The following is a 25308-nucleotide window of genomic DNA, read 5'->3' as shown; positions in this document are numbered from 1 at the left end:
TTTGTACTTGAGAGTTATTTTTTAATTCCTACTGCTACTGCATCTATCTGGTGTACGAATTAACTTCACAAGTGTAATTTAATCAACTGCATCTAGATTTGATCATTCGATGATTTTTATCAAGATAAAAATAAACAATTGGAACTTAACTGGCATTTTTTAATGATCAAATCCATTATGCGATTTTGCTTCATGGAGGCCTACAAAATGAGCCATGTAAGGAAAATGTAGTGACCTATAGTTCCATAGAACTCGGTGATCTGTTGTATTCATCTGATTTTTTGTAGAGCATTCTATAGGATCTGAAATATTATAAAATCTAAGCAGAAAATATAATATATTTGTCCCAACGGCATTCATTGCTATTTGTAACAAAAAGACAATGTTACGATCATATCCTGCGACATGCTCATACGTATTATTTTCCTGTAATGGCATTGGATGATGTAATTGGCCTACTGAATTTTGAAGGGTTTCACTGGCTGATCATATACTTTCTTCTCTTTGTTTGATCCATATCAGCAGATTGTAATTTTCTTTGTACTAATGAATGTGTTAATCGACTATCTCAAGGTTTCAACTAGACGAATAAATTGTAATTGCTAGGTTGCAACAATAAATCTAGCTTCTTACTCTGATATTCACTGTGCCTTATTTGTTAATTATACAAAAATCAATTGATAACCTGCAAAACTATCACAGGTGCATATTTCTACTGATCAGGAGTATATTTTTTTCAATTTGACTTTAGCTGTTTCTAGTAACTTTGTTGCAAAAAGTTGAAGGGCCAAAATAGGGTATTCTGAGAATCCAACTAGGGACCTCTCACTCCCAAAGCGAGAATCATACCACTAGACCGAATGTCCTCGTGTTGATAATTCTCTCTCACACATGACTACATGCGGATGTGAACTTTAATCTGATTGTTATTTATAGTCGAGTCTTGGTGATTAGTATTCCTGCAAATATTTCCAACTAGTGAGTCTGCAAAAGCTAACCATTGGTATTCACCCTAAATCTGTATGGATCTGATTACTTGGTGTAGAAATTTAAAGAAAGATCCAACAATATAAGTGCCAAAAAGTGAGTCTGCAGGTTTTAGATAAAATCTCATTGTTACTCCTTTGATCTTTCCTCCCAGTTTGATTTCAATGTGCTTCCTTTTGTTTTTGTTGGAACCTTTAACATCTACTTCATGTTCCTTTTCTGACCTCGGTGCTGTTTCTAAAGATCATATACTGCTGTTTCTATTTGACTTTAAGTCAGATGAGCTGAATCCTGGTATTAAACTGACAGGAGCAAAAAAGTAGATGTATTGACTAATTTGTTTGGGCTATTCAAAGAAGTGAACTCAATACCTCTCGCACCCAAATTGAGAATAATACCACATGACCTAATCCCAATTCTATATGCCAATATGTTTTCTTTAATTTTATCAATTTATTTACTCAGCATCTTAGCCCCATGAAATTTTTTTCAATGAGATATTGGCAGGCAATGGGAAGTCGGAAAAGCCTGTGATGGTTTTGAATTCTTTTCTTGATATTCTGGAAATGCAAAATGTATGTAGGATTTGTGAGATCCTACATTTTTGCAAAAGGATTCTAAAAGTTGAACTTGGGTCTTTCACACACCAAAGTGTGACTTTTTGGTTGCTTTTATCCTATGTAGTTTTAGATTATTAGTAGGATTTGTGAAATTCATTGGAATGAATCAGCATTAATGTTCGATTGCTTCTTGTAGGCCTGAGACATGAATGCCTTAACCATTTAAGTTTTAATTGGTGTTAGTGCCCAGCGATCCTTAGAGGATGAGATGTTATTGCTAATATACTGTTGATACAACAGATTAAATAACATCTAGTGAAAAAGATCTACTCAAGTTTTAGAAGTTGACTGTTGAATAATCAAATATGGTCTGATTTTTTATGTATAGATTCGTAAGTAACATATGGTGAAAAGAGTAAAATTCGCCAAATATGTATCATTGACTTGCCAACTGTAGTCTACCATCTCGCCTATATTTAATATAAACAGGACATGGAATTTGCCTCTGATTCATACCTACTTGCGTGGTTCCATGTGCTCGTTTGACTTTGGATCTCAAAACTTCAGCATCGATCATTAATAGAATTAATTACTGGAAAACTCTAAATTGAAGTAAATGAATGTTATATGTTTACAGCCTCCATCGGGTCAATAATGTTAATATTTAGTTGGTCATAATATATGGCCTTCCTACAACAATGATACGGGTGGCTAACTTTGTTATTGCTTTATATTCTCAGTTGATAATGGCCTAATTATGTTCATGTTTATCTTGTTATTGATTGATAAGCAGATCTTTCCAAGTTGGCTTGACCGTGAAAGGAGCTCTGTGGCAAGAAAAGAAAAACAGCTAGGCGCAAAAGGGGCATTCCGAGAATCGAACTCGGGACCTCTCGCACCCAAAGCGAGAATCATACCACTAGACCAAATGCCCTGTAGGACCATCTTAATTCTCATTTTAATTAAATCCTTTTGGTATTTGTTTAGTGAGTCAAGTCTTGGTAATGGATACTTGGGCGTTCCTTTATGTAGAAAACTTAATAAATGGCTGGTTGACCTCAGAATTTATGTGCCAAAATCTGTGAATGGTTGTTGCATAAAGTGCGACACCCTTCTGTTGTCGGAATATGAGCAATTTGAAGGTGATGGTCTGAAATTTTAATTCGGATTATGATGGATGGTTCCAACATTTATCATTTGCTCGAATGCTATTTCTATATTTCTATCTACTTTGACTTTTTTATGACATATTATAAAAACGGAGATCGTGTGTAATTAAGAGAATTGAGAATTGGGGCATTCCGAGAATCGAACTCGGGACCTCTCGCACCCGAAGCGAGAATCATACCACTAGACCAAATGCCCGACTCTTAGATATGTTTTGTACCATGTGATTAAAATAAAACTGATTATTTATAAATGTCACGCACACCTCATATTACTTTTGATATTGACTAAAATTCATGATGCTTGCTAATTTTGTATGATTTGGAATAAAAAAAATCGAATACAACTTTTTTTAACATAAAATTCGAATACAATTAAATATCATAATCTAATATTTTTGAAGTCTCATGATCTCCGAGCGATCTTGCAAGAAATCAATGCCACATCAAATTGTTGCAAAATATTTGCATCAGGTTTAAGATGCAAAGCACAGAAAAACAAAATTTAAACAGACTTCTATTTTAATGGGATCAGCAACACACCAAATCATCCCTCCCAAAATGGAAGGGGCCACACAGGTTCAAGCCACTACCAATATTCCCAATGTAACTAAAACAGAAGCAGCAGCGGGTTAGCAAGAATCTGTTTTCACCAACAAACTACTTGATAAGTAATCAAGGATCACACTGATTCCCAGATACTGATTCAATTATATACATATTTTTCATATATCAATGTTACATGGTACAACGGACCAATAATCTTCATGTTTCGCTGATCATCTTTGGGTCGCATTCTCCCTGATCTTGATGAGACATATGTTCTTTCAAGACATGTGCAGCAAAGATTAAGAGATCCACCATCTCAAATCCAGCAGCAGAAACAAAATCAACTTTCTCAAGACCAGGATAGGACCCACCATCATTTATCTCACTGTGTGATCCATCTGTTTCTGCAGACCAGCTGAGGGGAAGAGAGCTGCCGAGGGCAATCTTCACTAGTCTTGATTCGGCGATTGTTTTATCCAGAGAGTCATAGCAGTTCATGCGTTCGGCTTTATCTCCAGTTGAATCTTTAACCTGCACGACAGAATTCAGGCAGGGCCGCAAATTCAATTAGAGGTTATATGATAGGAAAGACGGTCTCTGCTCATAGCTGCCATGCTAGTGTTGTCTCGGATTCGAAATTAGCTGAAGTAGGTTATTACTGGTTGTGGCTATTTACTCATTACTTCATAGATAGACGTCATAACGCATTTGTTCACTTGCCCATCTCACAAAAGAAGTTAAAGACCAACTTTCATCTTTGAGGTTTAACAAGACAACAAAATTGCAAATTATAACCACCTTCAAAAGTGATTTTCGAAGTCTCCGCACGGAAGAAAGCAGATGCTCCATACTTTCCAAGCTCTCCTTAATGTTGCATTTTCAATTTTCATCCTGCATATTAAACAGGCTAAGAACATAACAAGGACAAGATCACATCACTTCATTTTTTTTCCTTAACCCATAGAGACATGAGAAAATGGCAAGGCCTATAACAAATCCCGATCACATATGCAACAACTAAACATTTCTGAGATGTGGTGTGATGAAAATGTAAAAGAAAAGGATAACATGGAGTTAATACCCATGATAAATTTTAACATACCTCGCAAAATCCATTTGAAAATTGGGCTTTTCATAATTCAGACATGCTTCAGCATCATTTCCTTCTGAAGCTCCAACCCAGCGGCTGAGATAATTTCTCTTCAGGAAATTTTTAAGTTTCCCATCTTTCTCCAGCTTTTGTTCACCGGTCTCACTCAAATGCTTTCCTTGTATAACATCCCGACTGATCTTTCTGCAGGAATTTTTCCAAGATTGGTACAAATAAGAAACAGCAACTATGGTGGGAAAAACTCAAGTGAAGAGAGTACAGCACAATAAAGACAACGAGAAGTAAAGCACAGAGAGTTGAGAAATTCAAATCAAGATAACAACAAATGGTTTTGAGGAAAGGGGGGAGCAAGCCTTTTAACCATTCAAGAAAATGTAGTCCACTACATCATGCCAAGCCTTAAAGGCAAACAACCCAGTTTCAGTGAAACAAATTTTTTAACATTCCAATTCAAGCGAGGGTAATTCCATAGAACCAAAACAGAACTGTATTTACAATTACCTCCACACAACACCATCATCACTTTTATAGGATAGTTCATGAAAAGTCAAAGAGTATTTAAAATTTCTTTTTAAGTCCAACAGTTCTGTCAGTCACGTCGCCAAAAGTAGTAAACCAAAAAATTGAGATTAAAATGTAGAAAAGGTAAAACTGGGCGTGCGAGGTTTGAGTAAGAAATAACTATAGGCAATGCCGATTAATAATTATAGAAAGTTTTGCACAAAGTTGATGGCTACAAATATCATTGCATCAAGGGCACTGTTCAATCAAAAGCTTGTCAAGGACACTTAAAACACAAAACTCGCAGTTCTTCAGATCAAGAAACGCAGGAAAGAATTGATCAAAATAAAATACAGTGAAGGTGATGATATAATCTATAAAGAAATTTTATATGGTAAATAAGGAAAACCAAGAGATGACAACGAAAAAACTGGGCAGAAATCGGGACATCCCTCATGCCATCTTACATGTATCCTTCAGATTATAAGCTATTCAGCATCACATAGGGGTGGGTATCTTCATAATGAAACAAAAAGGAGAACATACTCTTGCAGTACATATTTGTCCTGCTTCAACTGTGCCAACTCCATCAGAGCTTTTACCTTTTCATTTGTAACCTAAAGTAACAAAAGATAATCATACTACTTATAACAGGCAGAATATTATCTGGGAAGACCATTTTACAAGGTGCCAAAAAACGTTATGGTTACAAGCTATGCAGATGCTAAATGCCTAAATCTAGAGAGATAGAAGAAGACAACCTGCAATAAATTTCTCTGAAGCTCCTCTATCTTTTTTTGTAGACCTGCATTCACGTTTCTCTCCAGTAGGTGTCTTTCGTCTTGTTGTGATAAAAGTAACAATGCTTCAACCTGAAAAACATGAAAAAATATCAACACATGTATGATCTTAGAATGTAAAAATAAAGGAAGGAATTTTCTAGCAACCTTCTCTTGCAATGCCTGAGCAAGAGCCTTGGAGGTATCACAGGTTCCAGAAGCATTTGGAATTTGCAGGTCGGGATTAAGACTCTGAAAAATGTGGAGAACAGAAAGTTTGATTGATGACTTTGAAAAAATAACATTCTCGCATCAAATGATAAAACAATAGAAACAGAAATTGACTTTGAGAGACCCTCATCAAAGTAGAGAAAAAGAAGGAAGAAAAATTGCAGGAGATAATTCACAGCAACGACAAGAACTGAGGTCTGAGTCGACACAAAGTAATACAGTTAGAACAAACCTCAGTACTAGATATGCGACCAGTTGTCAGTATTGATATGAACATCTCTGCATTCGCTCCCACTTAATTCCACATCTTGTATAGGAGAAGATTTCAGATTTTGTTCACCACTTAGCTCAATCTCCCTCACCTTCTCAACCACCATATCACTGATTGATTTTAGCTCCATACGCCACTCATCTAGTGAGTTCGTAATACTAATTTTGTACTGAGAATAGAAAGAAATTAATGCTGATATCTGCTTCCTCATCTTCTCTTCAGAAAGACTCTGCGCATCAGTTGCTTTGTGATTAGCACCAAAGTGATGCAACCCAGGAATCATGTTTCATATATCTAGAATAAAAGATACTAACTTTACTTTTCTGCAATTCTTTAAATTTCTTCTTTAAATGGGATTCGATTTCCAGCCCCTGATCAGAGTTGATATAAGGATGATCAACAAAGAAGTATCCGTATTATGCACAACAAAAATGAAACAGAACAAAACACATAGAAGCATACCACGTGAAGCTTGTTTTGTAGATTATCCACACCTTTCTTCAGAACGCCAATTTCTGATTCCAGAGAGCTCTGTCTGAAGAAAAGTTAATCAAGTTGCCGACAGTAATCAAAGAAGTTTTTTGAATTCTTCTATGCTGAACTACGAACACAAAGGAAGTTTCATCGCCAAAAAAAAAACTGAACGTGGTATATATAAACAAAGATGCTAACATTTTATGTCAAAAACAGTAAAATTTTGTGCATATTAAGAACCCCTAATAAGAAATCAATAAAAAAGTACCAAGCTAAAACCAACGAAATGACACAAAGAATGCCAAGAACGAAGGGGGAGGACAGCCACCATAGTACACAACAAGAAGGATCTTTATAAAAACAACAGTATCTCCAATCAGGTAAAAGCGTAAATTGTAGGATTCAGGACAATGGGCAAATCAATTTTTGGATACTCAAGTAAAACAATCTCATAACTTACAATGTAACTAGAGGTTGAAGTTTCCTCATCATTTTCAAACCTCCACATTTCACCTGAATCGCTTAAAAGGCAGTCACATTTTTCTTCCAAGCTCGTATCAACTATGTTTTCAAGATAATCATGTCTGATACTGTAAAATTTATCAATGACCTGCAATCAAAAAATGATCCTTAACACGAAGAACAGACAAATTACATGTTCAAACATGATCGTAATTTTTATTTTCAGCAGCTAGCCAATATAAGTCTTCACCCAAATTCTAAACGAAATTATTTACATGTCAGTGCAATTGTTCAGTGTAAATTTCATATCTATTATTTAAACAAGTTTTCGAGTACATGCAGTGCTTGTGCATAGTACAATGAATAAATAATAAGGGAGGTGTATTCATTCTAGACTTTTAAAGACTTTTATGGAGTTTAAAAATCTAAAGATATTCAATCTAGACTTTTATATACTCTATATAGATTTAGTGCTATTCAAAATAGCTTTTGGTAGAGTTTTAAAAAGTCACGATGTATTCAAACTTGACTTTTTAAAAATCTTCAAAAGTGAAGAGGTATCCAAAAAATTCATAGATTTTCAAGGATTCTTATGATATATATCTTTATGTACAAATCTTGAATCTTTATGTACAATTACAGAAAATCTAAAGTTTTCTTCCACCATTCCAAAGATTTTGATGGACTTTCTTTTTTTTGAAAAATGCACCCTCTCTCTTCTATCTCAAGACGTCTCTAGGGTTCTTCACTCATCGTCAGAAAAGTTCTATCTCAAAAAAAAATCTTCTATTTAAAAGTATGATTGGTCATTCTTGAATCATTATATATTATATTGCCAATATTTATGTGTAAAGAGATGAATTGTTGTTTTTTTCTTGAATCATTATGATGATTGTATTTCGGAAATTTTCTTTCATTTGCATATTATATGTCTAGATTGTTTTGTAGTTGTTGAAATATTGCAATAGTACAGACGTTAAAACATAATGCTTTGAATATGATTCCTTTCATTCATTAGGCCTCCAGCTTGTTACCTTAACAAACAATGTTGTTTTTAATATTGGTTGTGTCTGTTTGGAGGTTTAGAGATAGTTAAGAGATCACATAATGCATGAAAAACCCACTGGACATGGTGTCTTGGTGGTTGCAAATCGATAGCATGTGAGTTTAGAAGAAAAATCATTAGATAGTTAAATATTTTTCTATAAATTTCAATTAAAAACATTGATTGATCTAAACTTAAAGTTGTTTTAAATATTTATTACACTAGAAGTAGAAGAGTTAGGAGTAGAGTTTTTTCCCTTCTCGACCGTGAACTTTTTTATTTTCTTGCAAGTATTCATTATTTTACTGTTTCAACGTGTATACTATGAAGGTAGGATGTATTTTTATACATGTTGGCTGATGCATTTTGAATGTTTTAACATGTTTGACAAAATTTAAGGATCCATGTATATATTTTATATTGAAGATTATATGATATTCATTTTATCTTTGTTATATATGAAAAGTTAATATAATTGTTGAGATAGTTAACTTCTACTTTTTCTTAAGAAACTATAAATGGTAAAGATTCACAAGCAAAATATAATTTGTAGATGATTGAGGAGAGCAATGAATTATTAAAACTCATGGTCGATGCTGTCATGCGAGGATGTCGTGATAAGAATGGGATGCTGAACAAAAGAACCATGGAAAAAAAATATACTCCATGCTCTTAATGCAAAACTAGGGTGTGAAAAGACTTTCGCACGATATCAAAGTCATTTAAAGTGGTTTAAACAACAATACAATAACTATTCTAAGCTTACACGTCATAGTTTTGGGTTTGGATGGGATTATGAGACAAAGAAATTCTATGCTAATGATGAAGCATGGGGTGAATATTTTAGGTAAGAATCTTTTAATTAGATTAATAAAATTTATATTTTTCGATTAAAATTAGAATTAGTTTTAACACTCGTTACTTTTTGTTCTTTAACAAACTCATCCTAAACATGAACACTATTGGACCAAGACTTTTGAAGATTACGAAGACTTGAGAATTGTAGTTGAGAATGAAACTGCCACCGGAAAATACTTAATTGGATTAGGAGATGACACTGATGCGAGAACATTTGAGATAGAACAAAATAAGGGTACTAGCTTATTAGATGATTAGGATTACGATAGTGGTGAATTCATGCAAAATGATGGGTAAGAATCTTCATATGAGACTCCACTTCCTGAGCTCTCCACTTCTCCATTACCTTCTCAACCAATGAGTTCAAAGGTTCCACCAGCCACTAGAAAACGAGATAGTATCGAGTTTGAAATAAAATCGAGCACATCAAAGAATCTTGACTTGACCCAGATATTATGCATAGGCTCCCTTACAACCTTGAGAAGGTAGCTTCCAAGATTGAATCAATTGGCGTTGTTGGTGATAATTGTTGGGATGCTATTAAGGAAGTCCCAAACTTGGAAATCGTACTCGGTACAAGGTGCTTGACTTGTTAATACTAGAGCAAAAAAGATGGCTTTTCTGAAATGACAATCGAAGAGCATTTCGAATGGATAGATTATATGTTGAATGAATAAGTGACTTTTGGGGGCATAAATTAATGAGAAACATTGTGTTAAAATTTTACTGATATTTTTTTGAATTTCTTTTTAATTATTGAACTAGTAGCGAATTTCAACTTTTGGATTATTTTTATTTTAAAATTCCCGGTTTTTTTACTGAACAAATCTTGTTTTGGTTATACATATGATGTTTTTTCATGAATTCATAGAGTTTTTTATTTTCATTACTTGTTTTATGTCAGGTGATTAATCTAAATATCAAATATCAATATGTACAACGTAGATATACAAATGGAAGAAGAAGAACTGTGAGAAGAATCACATGAAACCTTTGAGTATTTGTTGATCCAAATTTTTTAGATTCTATATGTGCTAAATGAACACTTAATTAACATTCATAGCACGTGTGTCCAGTCGTCCGTTAACTAGACGATCAATGACTATAAGTGGATACGATTATATTCATAGAATATTAAAAGAGGATCCAATAAACTTTTGAGAAATTTACAGAACGTACCCCAATGTTTTGTTTTAAAATTAAGCAACATTCTTATAGAAAGAACACCTTTACGAGACACAAGATACATTTGCGTTGAAGAAATGTTTGTCATGTTTTTTACTTATTGTTAGACAAAATACTCGATATTGCTTGATTCGTAAAACATTTTGACGATCACAATATAATACTAGTCAAAACTTCAACAAAGTGTGGAGAGCATTAAACAGCATTGAGGTAGATATGATGGCCAAACCTAGATCTACAGTGCCAGAAAGAATAAGAGGGATTACAAGCTTATACTCTTACTTTAAGTAATGAAATTCTACTATTATTACTGTTGTTGTTTTTGTTGTTGTAATTATTGTTATTGTTATTCATGTTGTTGCAGGATTACATTGGAGCTATTCATGGCACTAATATTCCAGCAAAGGTGTTTGCACGTGATAATAACCGTAATCACCACAGAGTAATTTTTCAAAATGTTTTGGCAGCTTGTAACTTTGATTTAGAATTCATTTACGTATTCAGCGAATGGGAGGGATTCGCGCATGATCCATCGTGTTGACAGATGCTTTATCAAGAAATAACGGGCTTAAAGTGCCACAAGGCGTATATCTTTTTCCTATATATTATGTGATTATTTATATTTTTGTAGTTTTCAAAAATTATATATATTATTCATTAATTAATAATTCTACAAATATGGTTTGATAGGTAAACACATTTTAATGGTTGATGGATATCTAAATCAACGTCAATTCTCGGTTCTTTTTCGAAATGTACATTATCATCTTCAAGAATTCACAGGACAATGTTGTCACCCTGAAGATGCTAAAGAGTTTTTTAATCTTCGTCATGCTATTGAGCGGACATTTGATTTATTTAAATCACAGTTCAAAATATTCAAGATAACTCATCTGTTTCCATATAAGACTCAAAAAGAGCTTGTATTAGCTTATGCAGGATTATACAATTTTCTTCGGAATGAGTGTCGATGTGATGAATTTCCAATTAAACTAGATAATGAAACTCAATTGTTTTCATCAGCACAAGTTTATGAAGATAACAACTTTGATAAGTTATTTGATACTCAAGAACAACGAGCAAATGCTAATACATGGAGGGATACCATAGCCAATGAAACGTGGAGCGATGTTAATCAAATTGTTAATAATGATCAGAATTTTCATAAAAGACTACTCATTATTTTGATTGTTCATTAACTAAAATTTTATTATGAACTTATAAAAATATCATTCATTAATATGCTAAATTGACAAAAAGAATTGAAATTTTGATTTTAATAAATTGAATAGTTCATTTGTCGTTTTTCAAAATTAAATTGATTTAACTTTTAAGTAAGTAAAATTCATTTACATTAATAAACAAATAAATAATTTAAATTGAATAGGTTATCGTCTAATAACTATTTCAAAGAAATTATATAAAATAAATCATAATTATAAATTACAAAATTCTATGAAAAAATTTACAAAAGTCTACAAAAATATTGAAAAAAATGTCTCTAAGAATCTATTAAATTTGTTTTACAATTCTATGAGATTTTATAAAAGTTAATAAAAATTTATCAACTCAACAAAAGTCATTCATTTAAAAAAGTCATTAAAAAATAAAATGAATACACCCCTAAGAGAATTAAAGACAAAAAGCATGTAACTAAAAGAAGTTCAAGCGAAGAAATTAAGAATTTTGATGTTATTTATTTTAACTTTAATCAGAAACATAGTTAAAATATTATTAAAACTATCTCATCATGGAATATACCAAAATAGAACTCACATAAATATTCATTTGCAAGCAATAGAAAATTACAGAAAAAAGTAGTAATTTGAAAGTACTGTTAGCTACCATAAACAAAATATAGCAACAGAAATTTGAAAATAAAATAAAAATTAGTAATAGGATTAAAGAAGGAAAAAGTATCAATTGAAAACAACCCGTTTTTCTCGAAAAATAAAACCCCTCTAATTTTGAAATATTTTTATTTTTTTGCATATCAAAAGAGGGGGAAATTTTCTAATAGGAAAGAGTATGATTCAGAATTTGGACTAATACCTTTCGGAAAATCTCATGTTGAGTTTTTTGCTTTTCTACATCAATTTGGAGGGTGGTGACTAGTTTCTTTTCTTCAAGAAGTTCAGAGGTCAGTTCTTCTATCCTGTATTGTCAGAGAAGGACATAGCTTTAATCTACTGCACCAGCACAAAATATTTTTATTCTATGTTAAATTGGATAGATTGCAGTATAACAGATAAAACAAAGTTAAAGAAATTACAATCAGGAAAGTTATGCATTGATTTTTAGTTCTACTACACAGTGTAGAATGGCTTTGAAAAAAGATAATTTCAGTAAATACCTTTTCTGAGATTTGTTCAGCTCATGTGGCATGAGCTCCTCTCTCTCCTTAGCTTTCTCAGCCTGTTAACAGCAAGTAAATCAACACCAACTGGTTTACATAACTGGGCATTCAAATCTATTTAATCCAAACAAGAGTAAAAGAAGAAGAACCACCAATTTCACCATATAATTTGCTCTCAGAGGTGGTTACGTTGCACCTCCCCTCCCAGGATTTAAATGTTGAACCAAGGGTGATAGAAAATAAATCAAGCACAGAAAATGGGCAAGTGGAGTAGAAGGTGGGGGTGGGGAGAGAAGAAAGGGAAAATGTAAAAAATAAATAAATAACCTCCAAAATTGCATTATCTCGCTCAGCAAAAGCAGAAGCAACACAAGCCTGGAAAAATTTAAGCTGTTTCTCAGCTTCAATATTCTGGAGAAATAGGGGAAAAAGAAATAAAAATCTGAGTAAAAAACAGACATCTGATCAGTGCTTAATCCTAGACTTTCAGAAATTTTTGTTAGTTTCATTAGCAACCATATTTGGCATGAAAGAAATGCATTGAAGAGGCAGTACTAATTACCATTAAGGAGACTTTTCAATTAAGTGAAAGCGAGAATTTTTACAGCTACTCTAAATGAGAGAGAGATAGAGAAAGAGACCTTTAAGACTTCGGCACTATGTAAATCTGCCAATTGGCCCTGAGAACACCATGCGTGTCAGATTGGAATTCAATAAAAGATTAACTACTGATAATGTGAGTGATACTAGATAAATTGCAGCAGATCTCACTTTAATGCGATAAGCCTCTGATATCTCCTCTTGTAGATTCTGATTTTCTCTTGTGCAAACAGCCAACTTTGCTTTCAAGTTTTCAATCTCCTGCTCCAACCCAGCCGTCCTAGTGTGAGACAGTTACAGATTCTATCATTTACAATTTAAAAACAGAATAATACATTCTCCGGTCTTCCCATCCAAGGGACCAAAACACAGGTACTGATGGGAGAGGACTAGTAGTAGGATATCAGCCTAAAAAAAAAGTTGTCTACCTCTGAAAATGCATTCGAGTTGCCACTCCCAGATAACCAGGTCCAGCTTGCTGCATACACAACTGTTCAACATCTTTATGAAGCTCATCGCGTTCTGTCAGAACTCAGAAGGATCAGCTACGTTTCAGATCAGTGACAAGGACTTAACCTATTCAAAACTTAAAGCCACAATAAAACAAATACCAAGAATTAAAAACGCCTCAGCAATATCACTACTCTAGTATTCTTAACATTTACCCAAAACAAGAGTCAAGTGAATCATGCATTATATTTCCAAAATCTTGTTCTTCAGTTATTTAAATAGATAAGTTGAATTAGAAATTCATTTTGAGAAAGAAACTCCTTACTCAGAAACAAATCCTCCTATACGAGTAGAAGATTGACATTTGTTTTGAGAAAGAAACTATCATTCAACTTCCCTTGGTTCAAATACACTGCAATCTACTTTGTGAACTCAAATTGAATCACAAATAAAGTATTTAATGCAGTTTAGAGTATATAAGATCACAAGATTTGTCCACACAATAACTTAACGAAGTCAATTACCAGAAAATATCAGAAACATAATCAATCACGCCAGGAAATTGAGAAACTGCTTCAGCAGGCTTTCCGAAAACACAAAGAACATCGGAAGCAGATATAAGTTAAGAAGTCCTCAATCTAAAGAACCACACATGTATGCACACATACCCTTCTCCAACTGTTCAACGCGAGCGATCAACGATTCGTTGCTTGTTGAGTTTTGATCCATATCTAAAATGCAAAAACAAACGCCATTGCATATCTAAATATTAATACATAAATACGGATACCGTGTAGTTCACCACAAAAGAATTTGGATATAATACAAACCAGATAAAATCAAATGAAGTTCGAAACTTCAAAATTGGGGAAAAACATTAAAGATAGAACCTTTAATGACAGGCTACAACAATTAAAGGAAGGGGCCCTAATTTATTATTTTATAAATCCGAAATTGGAAGCTAATGTTCAGATTGTCCCGCAGTTAAAACAAACGCCTTGCAAAAAATATGAGTGATAATCGAACAGTAAATCCATGCACGCAGACGCAGTCACCTCAATCATCAGAAATTCCCAAAGAATGCATAATAAACATGGAGCGCACATGAAATCGATGAATTTTAGGGTTCAGAACAATTACCGTAAAATCCACAAGAATCTAGAACATGGGATTGCTGTAGTTATAATCCTCTATGTCTATAGCCTTTGTTTCCCTGGAGGAAACTTTGTGATGGTGCATTCCCTCCTCACCATTTGACTTGTAAAATGATTTATAATGTGATTATAAATTGAAAACAAAAACTTTTGTGTGAGACTGTCGTACGAATCAATTTTGTGGATAAAATCTTTTATTTAGATCATCTATGAAAAATTATTATTTTTTATTTATTATATGATTATTAATTTTTATTGTGAATATAGATAGGATCAACACGTCTCACAGATTAAGACTCGTGAGATCATCTCATAAGAGACCTAATCTAAATTTAGGCAAAAACTTATGTGAGACGGTCTCATGGGTAGTATTTTGTAAGACCGGTCTTTTATTTGGGTCATCCATGAAAAAATATCTTTTTATGCCAAGAGTATTACTTTTTATTGTGAATATCGGTAGGGTTGACCGGCCTCACGGATAAAGATTCGTGAGACCGTCTCATAATAGACCTACTCCTAAATTGAAATATAAAATAACACAATTATTTTTTTAATATCGATTATTGTAAAATTTGAGTCGATGATATGATAACGTAAAGATGATGAATTTTATTATATACCCAACAAGATTTCCATTATGTTTATTATTTACTTGTATTATATTTCATCCGTTATAAATATATGTCACTTTTTTTTAACGGGGATTAAAAAAATCACTTGAAAAGCAAAATTTACAAACAAATTTCATACATCATACTTATTTAATTCATTGAAGAAATAATTACACATTTTTCAAGATTTAGTTAGCGAGTGTATATTGTTAAAAAAAATATTACCAAATGTAGAAACTGAAATATATATTTGAGATAACAATAAAAGAAATGAAACATATATAATTAAGATGAATATAGTATCTAATATCTATATTTAGTTCAATTAATCAAATTACAATTTCATAATTTCCAAAATAAATTAGTTAATTTAAATGTTATTTAAAACATTCAGACAAAAACTTGTGTGAGACGGTCACACGAGTCGTATTTTGTGAGACAAATCTCTTATTTGGGTCATCCATAAAAAAATATTACTTTTTATGCTAAAAGTATTACTTTTTATTGTGAATATCGGTAGGGTTAACTCATCTCACAGATAAAGATTCGTGAGACCGTCTCACAAAAGTCCTACTCCAATATTCATTACATTCGACTTTCGAACGTTGAAAATAATATATTATGAGTAGATATCTTGTGAGACGGTCTCACGAATCTTTATACATGAGACGGGTCAACCCTACCGATATTCATAATAAAAAATAATACTCTCACCATAAAAAGTATATTTTTTCATGGATGATCCAAATAAGAGATCTGTCTCACAAAATATGACCCGTGAGACCGTCTCACACAAGTTGCCGCGGTCTGTCGCGATTCTCAGCCTATAGGTGTGGGAGTGATTGTTTGAAACGACCCAATAATATTCTTTTTGTAGGACCGAATGATTGTCGCTCTACCAAAAATTATAGCTGGTGGTAACGATGCAAGTCAAATCTTTTAAACTGCACAGCAGCTCAAACATCGCGATTCGATCGATCTTCCAACAAAGACAATTATTGCATCCAACAATTTCTCACCCAATAATTGCACTCTTTGCAATAAATGAGAATCGAACCCGTGACCTTAACTCTGATATCAATTGTAGAACGGAACGCTTTCCGTTTTACCAAAAATTATAACTGATAATAACGGTGAAACTCAAATATTTTAAACCGAACAGCAGTTCAAGTATCACGGTTCGATCGCTCTTTCGATAAAGACAATTATTGCACTCAACACTTTTACATGATAAAATCTATATCTGATCTATTCTCGTTTGCCGATGAAGCCCCCATTGCAGAGTTCGTCCGTCGCTCATGCTCGAAAGCTTCGAATTGGGTTGTCCAATATCGTAAGTGTACTGCCAACCAAGTAGCTCATAGTTTTGCTTCTCTTGGTTGATCGATGATGTAATGATATTTTCGTAAAGAAAATGTTCATCAGAGAACTTGAAGTCCAAATAATCCAAAAAATTCAAATAATTATAATAAATTTAAACAATGAATAACAATTATAATCAAATAAAGATAAAACAAAAATCGTGTCAACAACAATATCAACAATAACAAATGGCAAACGAAGAGAGGAGGTGTTTCCCCCTGGGATCCTAGTAACATCTTCCATTTGTTCCAATAAATTAACAAAAAAGCAGTGAGAACCCGCACCTTCTCTTGAAATTTCTTGATCTAGTTACATCAGCTTCAAGAATACAAGCAACAAGAGACATCTACAATTAACCAGCCAAGCTAAATCTGCAAGTCATGCCAACTACACTAGGTCGTGATCGTCGTAAATCTTAATCCCAAACTATCTAAGTCGACTATATAAATAAACTGTTAAACAGTCCGTACTGTATGTACAGTCACAAAGAAAGTCTGTAGAAGAATACGAAGTTAGCATCAGTTCGACAGAAGTTCACTGCATAATCATTGTGTCAAAGTCCATCATGCCTGAACCATCTGTACATTCTGCAAAGAACAAAAACATATAGGAAACAAGTAAATTATCTCCCAGGAGTGGAATCAAATCGATATTGACTTAAAAATGACCACCACAGGTACTGATACTTTATATATTAATGTGAAATAGCATCTGACTTGAGCAATTGAGATTTATGGTGTTTTTTTATTAGATACGTGGCAATGCTCAAATAGCATAATGGAATCAATTTCAGCTCTTGGATTGACTGTACCAGAAATTCTAACTCAGTCACTACTATTGGTAGGTTTTCTTGTAAAGGAAACAAATTATTCCATTTTACTTCTCTTATCGAAACAACCGTTCGATTAGGAGGCAACCAGATATCTATTTTTCGTACAGGGCACAATTTTCAATTCAGTTGTAATCTAAAAAGGGTAAAGATGTTATTGAATCACTTTCCAGGTGATATTATAGTTTTATATAGGAAATTGGGCCTTTTATGACAGCAGAAAGATAATAATTACCATTCCAGATATGCTTCTTCCTTTAAGCGTCTTCAGTGCTACATCTGCAAAAGCTTGTGCCGCTTCAGCATCAGCTTCTGCTGCCTCAGCCTCTAGTGCTGCTGCTTCTGCTTCAGCCATTGCAGCTTCTGCTTCGGTAACTGCTTGAGCTGCAGCGGCAGAGGCTTCTTGTGGAGTCATATTACTCATATCGACTAACTCTAAATCAATTCGAGATTTAGCGAAATTACTAATATCGTCACGGTCAATTTTCGGAAACTTTTTATGTCTTCCTTCCGGAGCAGGAGCGGCAGGATTTCTTCTTTCAGATAATGTAGAAATTGCAGCAATCCTATACTTGCGCTTCATCTACATGAGACAACGGCCTCAAAATTTAAGCCATGTAAATGGAATTCTAAAGCATGCCAACAAAACTAGCAAACGAGTTCTCGATTCTAAGCAAATATCAGATGCCAGGGTAAAAAGTCAACAGTTGGGTTGACACCTTAATAAGTTTTCCAGTTGCAGCCAAATGCTTCAACTTTGCTGACAAGATCCTCTTAAAGTTTGGAGGAGCCCAGTATTGATCCTGTATCGAACTGTAAGATTAGAATATTGCTTATCGTAACTGCATCACTAAGTAACAGGATAAAAGGTCAAGAATATTAACTATAATACAAAATAAATTGCTTTCCAAGTTCATAATACATTCCGCAAGTATCAAGAACTTAACAGACTGCACTGCCCGATTTTTGAGAGCAATTGGTTCCACCTTTTGACAGGAGATGCTTGACGCCAGATAATAGGATTGTGAAATTAAATAGTCGGTTCTCGAGTTTTAAGTGATTCTAGTAAATCTGTATAATTATTTTCTTTGAGTGATCTTGCTATAGTTCCCCTCACCTACTTTATCGTTTTTTTTTCATTCTAATAAACATGTGTGATCCTTCCACGCAGCACCTTAATTTATAAATTAAAAAAGAAAAGAACATAACAAAACATAATAAACTGTGATTACTAGCACAAAACTATGCAACATTGGAAATCTCAATAAAACTTTGGATTATAAAGATCTAATAATCTTTATCAGTTTTTGGATAAATACAAGAGAATACTGCAGGAGAGACCTGAATATGCAGATTATTCATACATACGTGCCCCTTCAATCTCATTCACAATGAAATATCAAAGTTTACAAGGCAGATCGCCTTTACTCAACTATCTATTATTACAGAGAACACCCTAATTCAACAATCTGATAAATCCCAACTCATGGGAGGAATGCACATGTGAATAGCAAGTCACCAACACAATCAACAAAGTTTCCCTTTCAAACCATAAAGTTCACTATGATTTAAAAAGAAAAGAAAGATCGAGAAACTTGTATTGATTGGTTTCTGACAACTTGTATTGATTGGTTTCTGACAAAAGAAGCGATTGTTCTTGGCAAGCATTTATTATTTTAAACTTGGAACTTCTCTCACCAAAATATCAACCAATGCAATAAAATATGACAGCTTGTGCCTTTTTTCCATTCTCATGTTATCCCCATTCCCATTCCCATTCACAAACACATTCAACTCTGATGAAACCTTCAAAAGGTGATCGTTGTACAATGACAACAATGTGAATAAAAGAAGATAAGCCTATTTTGAATTTCTCCATGGAAACTGCACAATTTTTTCATGCATAACAATTATTAACTGTACTAATTAATATTTTCAAATTATACTTGATAGCTTGACAAACAAAAAAGAAGTTTCTCTGTACATAATTTTTAGTATTTCTTGAGATAGTTCCTCTTGCATAATTTGTTTACAAAAGATACCGTTTCCATAAGAAATATGGTTTATCAAGTAATGTCTGCAATGAAAATTAAATTATTGTCACATAGTAGTAGTTTCATTGTAGCATACGTTAAATATAGCGTATCTGAGCATATACCAAAAATAAAGCTCTGTTCATAGTTGTATTGACTTGAATAGAAATGCCACCTCTATGTATGATGCTATGGCTATCTTGTTCGAACCACCATGCTCCCTCAGGTTATTTATTGCCTCCATAATGAGATTTTCCAGTCTTGAATAAAGTAAATGCAAACATTCTACGTTAGTGATCACCAGCAGTCCAAACAAAACAAGCATAGCAACCATTGAACAACCACTAAGTATCTTTTTGTGGATATTAAAATTATATAACTAAATTATCAAAATGTGATTATGCTCTTCGAAAAAATTTAAAAGCCATGCACATCAAAACTAACTCAACCATTTATGGTTGTGAGGATCTTGTGCTACGCTCTCGCAGTAAGGGGTAAGTCACGCCTCACAACTTCTAAGGGGTAAGTCACGCCTCACAACCTCAACTTGAAGAGGTAAATATTCCCACTCCTGATGATTTCAATCCCTAAAACGTTGGGCGGGTATTCAACAGGAAACAAAATTAATTTTGTGTGTGTTTGTGTGTTGGAGGAGGGGTCAATGAGGCAGTACAAATCACCACGAGAAATTGAATTTAGGAAACCTGAAAATATAGGCTCTCTACTAAATGTTTATATGAAACTGAATAATGTCTTTTATCTTTAAGTTTGAATGAGTTACAAATTTTCACAACTATATCTAACCTCATGACACATCTCTTGGGACCATCATTTGGTGAAGAACCACCTGAAATAGCAAGAGGCCGCACACTGGGTAATTCGTCATCGCTCTGACTTAAGCTTGAAAGAACCGCAGAGCTGTCTCCATTCTTAGTGGAAGGATGCATCCTTTTCAATGTTAGCCTGGTCCTTTCCCAAGATCCCCATCCATTCGTCATAACACTCAGGTTCCGCCACTTGTCCTGATCAAATCAGACAAACAAAGTAGTAAAAATACAAGCAATTGCATTACTAGAACTCACGACCTAGTGATGATAAGCAATTGCATTATTAGAGATCACAACCCAATGGACATGATTGATGATTCTGATAACAACGGTACTAGAATACAAATTCTACCTTGAGATCAACATTAGATCGGAGATACAAAACTCCACTAAATTGCGGGTCTTTCAGAATCGTACGCCATTTTCCAGAACCATGCTTAAGGACTCCAGCTTTAAGAGCAGCTTCTTCTTCAGGAGTCCACTTCTGTTTAGGTGCTCCCATTGACAATCAAGAATAAACAAGATCAACTGCGTAAAAAAGTAAACATCAGCTAAGAAAACATAGTTTACAACGTTACAATCAATTCATTAAAATTCGAACAGCATAACATTGATACAGTATCCTGGAATGACAATGCTGGAAGTGAAAAACCAAAAGATATCTTTTGAAAAATAAAATTAGAAACCGGCAAAATATTGAAAATAAGAGAACAGGATATCCCTTTAAAATTCTATATAAAAAAAGAGCTTCAGAATGAAACAAGTTTACAGTTCTCCGAGCTGAAATGCCGATAAAATTAACAATCTTGGAGTAAATTAAAGTATATGAATCAAAACCAAGTTCATGCAAGACGGAAAAATGAAATTAGGATTGATTAAAGGCGAATATTGAACCCTAACCCTAATTTCAGGAACCCAACTCAAATCATAAAATTGAGATTAAATCGCCACAGAAAACGGGACATGAATCGCAGAGGGAGAATTGCCTGTCAAGTAGGAATTGAAGTTTTAGTTTGACTATCCAATTACTCATCAGAATTCGCAAACGGCTCTTCGGTCTCTGTACGGTTTGTTGTATTTGTTCGGAATCTTCTGACGTTCTTCCGTTTATCTTCCACGTGGAGTGTGTGGGATGAGCCGATGTGGATCCAACGTATGGTATTCATCAATACAACTCATACAAATATTTTATATATTATTATTATTATTATTATATTATATATATATATGATAATACAGTTTAATTTTATTCATATTTATAATTAAAAAAATGTAATTTTATCATTAAAAAATAATAATTTTTCATAATTGATATAAATAAAATATATGTCTCATAAAATTGACATATGAATCAATTTCCATAAGTTTTTGTGTTGTTTTGATTAGGATTGAGATTTACAATATTTTTTATATCTTTGAGAAATCAAACTTATATTTACAAAAGTTAGTTTTAAATAGAGTACGTCTTATGTGAGATGATTTAGTGTGACGCGTCGATTTATTATACAGTAAAAAATAATATTTTTGACATAATAATAATTGTTTTAAGAATTGAGTTGAATTTAAAATTCTTCTTACTAAATTGTTTTTGTAAGATGTCTGATAGAAGTTTTTTGTTTTAAAAAATACATACACCTTCATTTTACCGTTATCTAATAGCCGTGAGGAGAAGATTATAAAGAAGATAAAAAGCTCAAACGATCACATGTAATTTTTAAACTCGGCTGAAATAAATATAAGATTACATATACCTCAATCATTACAATTACTCACTTTTGTTAAATATCATAAACTAACCAACTTTTGATATGCTGGTGAATTTTTTTTAATTCCTATAAATTGCATATTTCACAATGACAAAAACTTGTGTGAGACGGTCTCCGGTCTATTGTGAAATCTCTATCATTACCATGAAAACACTTTTGCACGAGATTACTTTTATTGGTATAGTAAATGACCCGTCTCCAGATAGATCTGAGACGTCTCACCTAGATCTTTCACAAATCTCGTTTTATCTTATCTCTTATCTATCATCTAATTCAAAAATTGATAATTTTATTTTTTTTAAAAACAATTTTTTTACGAATCACATGCACTTTCACGTGTCACGACCCGCTAGTATTAAATTAAACCGGTGTCATACACACGAAGTGTCTAACGTGATATAATTTAAAAAAACGCAAATTTTTCATTAAACCTTTTTGACAAGGCATGGACAGAGACAAATATTTTTACAAAATAAATTAAATACTTTTGAAATCTCTTGTTTAGCAAATTTAAATTTTATAAAACCTACTTTTATAAAATGTATTTTCACAAGTGTTAATCTACATTTCATATGAAGTTTTGAATAGACCGTTGCAACAACAAAACATAAAACAAGTCCAAACACCTGGTGAAGCTTCGACTTAATGCACATTATCACAACAGAAACCATCCAAGAATCTGAAGCAATATCATACTCACACCACCTGAGAAATATGCACGAACTCAAAACATAGAAATCTAATCAGAAACAGAACATTTTAAAACTAGCACCATTCCAATAAACAACCCCAAACTATTAGTGATGTTGACGAGAATTAAGATTAAGACCCCTTAAATTGCATGTAAAAATAAGAGGACATCGAGTTATTTTTCCACTGTTTTGGCTGGCTGTACAACCAACCAAAGAAGCTCTCCTCAAGTGTTTCTTCATCAGAAGCATGCATCAAGTAGGCAACAGCAGCATAGTGCAGCCAAACTGTACAAATAAGAGCAAGACTATCAAATTTGTTTTCACTTTGCTGAAGATATAAAGACATTTTTCTTGGCATTCAATCAGATTTATCTACACAAGCACATAGTATTCCTCGAACCCAAGACTACAACTACTGTAGGCCACTCAATTGCTTAGAGATCAATGTGAGCAAAACTAGTCGAAGCAATGACGAGTATGTAGTATTAATCGAAACCAAGACTAATAATAAGTGTGTTTGACAATGCTGTGTTATTAAAATCATGCAAACCCGACGAAAATTATGTAATACCCATGATAGTGTTTACAATTCAATGATGATAAAAAAAAAACACTTCTAAATCACTTTGGGCACCATTTGGTTCGAAGTATAAAACAATAGTTGATTATCCACATTAAATATTGTTTCGATTTTATCATCAATCCACTCGCGTATCTAACCTCAAGAGCAGAAAAATGGCAGAGACATTGTCATCTATGCATTAAGAAGGGAATAAAAAGCTCTTGAAAAAGAAGAAAACATTTGAAGAATATAACCTACAAAAAGACAAACATTGTTTACCAAGCCTTACAGAAAGAGGAAAAAATTGCTGGAAAACAGTATTTTGGAAATTTATGTGTGCAAGGGACCTACATTTCACGTGGAAAAAAAGGTCTCCCGACTCCCGGGAACCCAATTATTGCCGGGAAAGACCTACTACCGGGGGGGAGGAATTCATCCGAGATCCATCCAACAAAAAGGAAACCTCAAAAATTGAAAATTGCCAATATAAAATCACAGATCCCCATATCCGCATGGATGTAGATTGTACAGCAGCTAACTTAAATTTTATTTTAACACGTAAACGTAACAATATAGACGCATCCTGCAATATTTAGAGAGGAACAGAAACTACTGTGATCGGAGCGAATGCTTACCATCCTTCCATAAAGCCGGAACCGGATTGCTTCTGAGGAGGAGGAGGCGCGTATTGTGGGGCGTACTGCGGAGGATATCCTTGGGGTGGGTAGCCCTGCGGCGGGTAGCCCTGCTGTGGGTACCCTTGCGGCGGGTAGCCTGGTGGCGGATACGCATCCTTTCCATACCCCTCCGGTGGATATCCTGTAAAGCAAAATAAAAAATCAAGGCCCAATCGTTTCCCCCAAACAAAATTCAAATCAATGACAATCAAGAAAGTCAATATGGAAATCGAATAAAAGAACTCGCCTTGAGGAGGTGGAACACCAACAGGGGGTTGATTTTGGTTGTAGTAACTCATTATCTGCTCTGTATTCCTCCCTCCGTCGGCAAGATTTATCGTGTTTTCTGATGGGAAAAGGGAGATTTGGAAATGGAAATCTGGTTTCGAAAATCTAGAGGATCAAATCTGAAGGCGAGGGAGAGAGGGATGTGTTGCTGCTTTTGGTTGGTTACGTTGTTTTATCCGGTGGCCAATGAAACATGTATAATGCATGCGTCTTTGTAATTTCCAAAATAGAAAATTACAAGTGTCGTCCTTGGCATTTAATTACACTTTTTATCCACCATGTCATCATAATTATGTTTTAGTCCTTTTTTTGGGCTTTTTAGGCATTTTTTGTGAATGTATATGTAACTTTGGACATCTTGGCGTCACCTAGAAAAAAACTAAAATCGAAAAAAAAAAACTAAAAAAAAATTACTATAAAAAATCAAAATTATAAAAAAACAAACATAAAATATAAAAGGTGAAATTTTTCCTTTTTCAAAAACATATAAAAGATATATAATTAATTTTAGTGAAGATTACAATTTTGTTATTGCTATTTATATGCGATTTTTTATATTTATATCATCGTAATTGAATATTAGTCATTTATGTTTCAATTTTTTATAATAATAATAGTTATTATTAATTGGAAGCGTTGATATGATTGTACATGTGAGCTCTACGTTGGTGTCAACCTGTCAGGTCAACATCATGTTGATATCACATTTTAAATATAAAAACTTACAAAACTTAAGGATTATAACAAAAAAATGCAATGAAAAATCAACACAATTTTAGTTCTTCATTCAAAAAATGGAAAAAACGTCGAATTTAAGGATTATAATTAAAAGAAGCAATGAAAAATTTCAAAACTTGATATTTGAAATTCGGAGATTCACAATTCTTCGTATTTTTGCGAGACTATATAATTTGAAGTTATT

General features: G+C 33.4%; 2 protein-coding genes, 2 non-coding genes and 1 pseudogene across 6 annotated transcripts; all 5 read right to left on the bottom strand.

Annotated features, from left to right (window-relative positions):
* Nucleotides 1–2409: 2409 nt before the first annotated feature.
* On the bottom strand, nucleotides 2410–2481 carry TRNAP-UGG (transfer RNA proline (anticodon UGG)). Its single transcript has one exon. It is a non-coding gene; the product is annotated as a tRNA-Pro (tRNA).
* A 359-nt stretch (nucleotides 2482–2840) lies between these two features.
* Nucleotides 2841–2912, bottom strand: TRNAP-CGG (transfer RNA proline (anticodon CGG)). Its single transcript has one exon. It is a non-coding gene; the product is annotated as a tRNA-Pro (tRNA).
* A 300-nt stretch (nucleotides 2913–3212) lies between these two features.
* Nucleotides 3213–14843, bottom strand: LOC140814338 (uncharacterized; annotated as a pseudogene).
* Nucleotides 14844–16887: 2044 nt separating this feature from the next.
* LOC140814735 (telomere repeat-binding factor 1-like) lies at nucleotides 16888–20923 on the bottom strand. 3 transcript variants are annotated; one of them, XR_012114147.1, is made up of 7 exons: nucleotides 20754–20923; nucleotides 20379–20596; nucleotides 19750–19834; nucleotides 18261–18344; nucleotides 17777–18124; nucleotides 17183–17299; nucleotides 16888–17099 (listed from the first exon to the last, which is right to left on the bottom strand). XR_012114147.1 is itself a non-coding variant. In XM_073173820.1 (6 exons), the coding sequence occupies exons 1-6, from the start codon at nucleotides 20901–20903 to the stop codon at nucleotides 17276–17278; spliced, it is 909 nt and encodes a 302-aa protein (XP_073029921.1). In that variant the 5' UTR covers nucleotides 20904–20923; the 3' UTR covers nucleotides 16888–17275. The 3 variants fall into 3 exon arrangements, 1 of the variants encoding a protein (XP_073029921.1); XR_012114146.1 differs by having other exon boundaries at nucleotides 16888–17083; XM_073173820.1 differs by having other exon boundaries at nucleotides 16888–17299.
* A 1852-nt stretch (nucleotides 20924–22775) lies between these two features.
* On the bottom strand, nucleotides 22776–24573 carry LOC140814130 (protein CYSTEINE-RICH TRANSMEMBRANE MODULE 13-like). Its single transcript, XM_073173008.1, has 3 exons — nucleotides 24346–24573; nucleotides 24057–24240; nucleotides 22776–23144 (listed from the first exon to the last, which is right to left on the bottom strand). Exons 1-3 carry the CDS (start codon nucleotides 24395–24397, stop codon nucleotides 23099–23101), a joined length of 282 nt encoding a protein of 93 aa, XP_073029109.1. The 5' UTR covers nucleotides 24398–24573; the 3' UTR covers nucleotides 22776–23098.
* Between the last annotated feature and the right edge of the window lie 735 nt (nucleotides 24574–25308).

Source organism: Primulina eburnea, chromosome 15, assembly GCF_022965805.1.
Source record: "Primulina eburnea isolate SZY01 chromosome 15, ASM2296580v1, whole genome shotgun sequence".
Taxonomy (NCBI): Eukaryota; Viridiplantae; Streptophyta; class Magnoliopsida; order Lamiales; family Gesneriaceae; genus Primulina; species Primulina eburnea.
The sequence above is the reverse complement of the archived record's forward strand: the minus strand, read 5'-3'. Positions and strand labels throughout refer to the sequence as shown.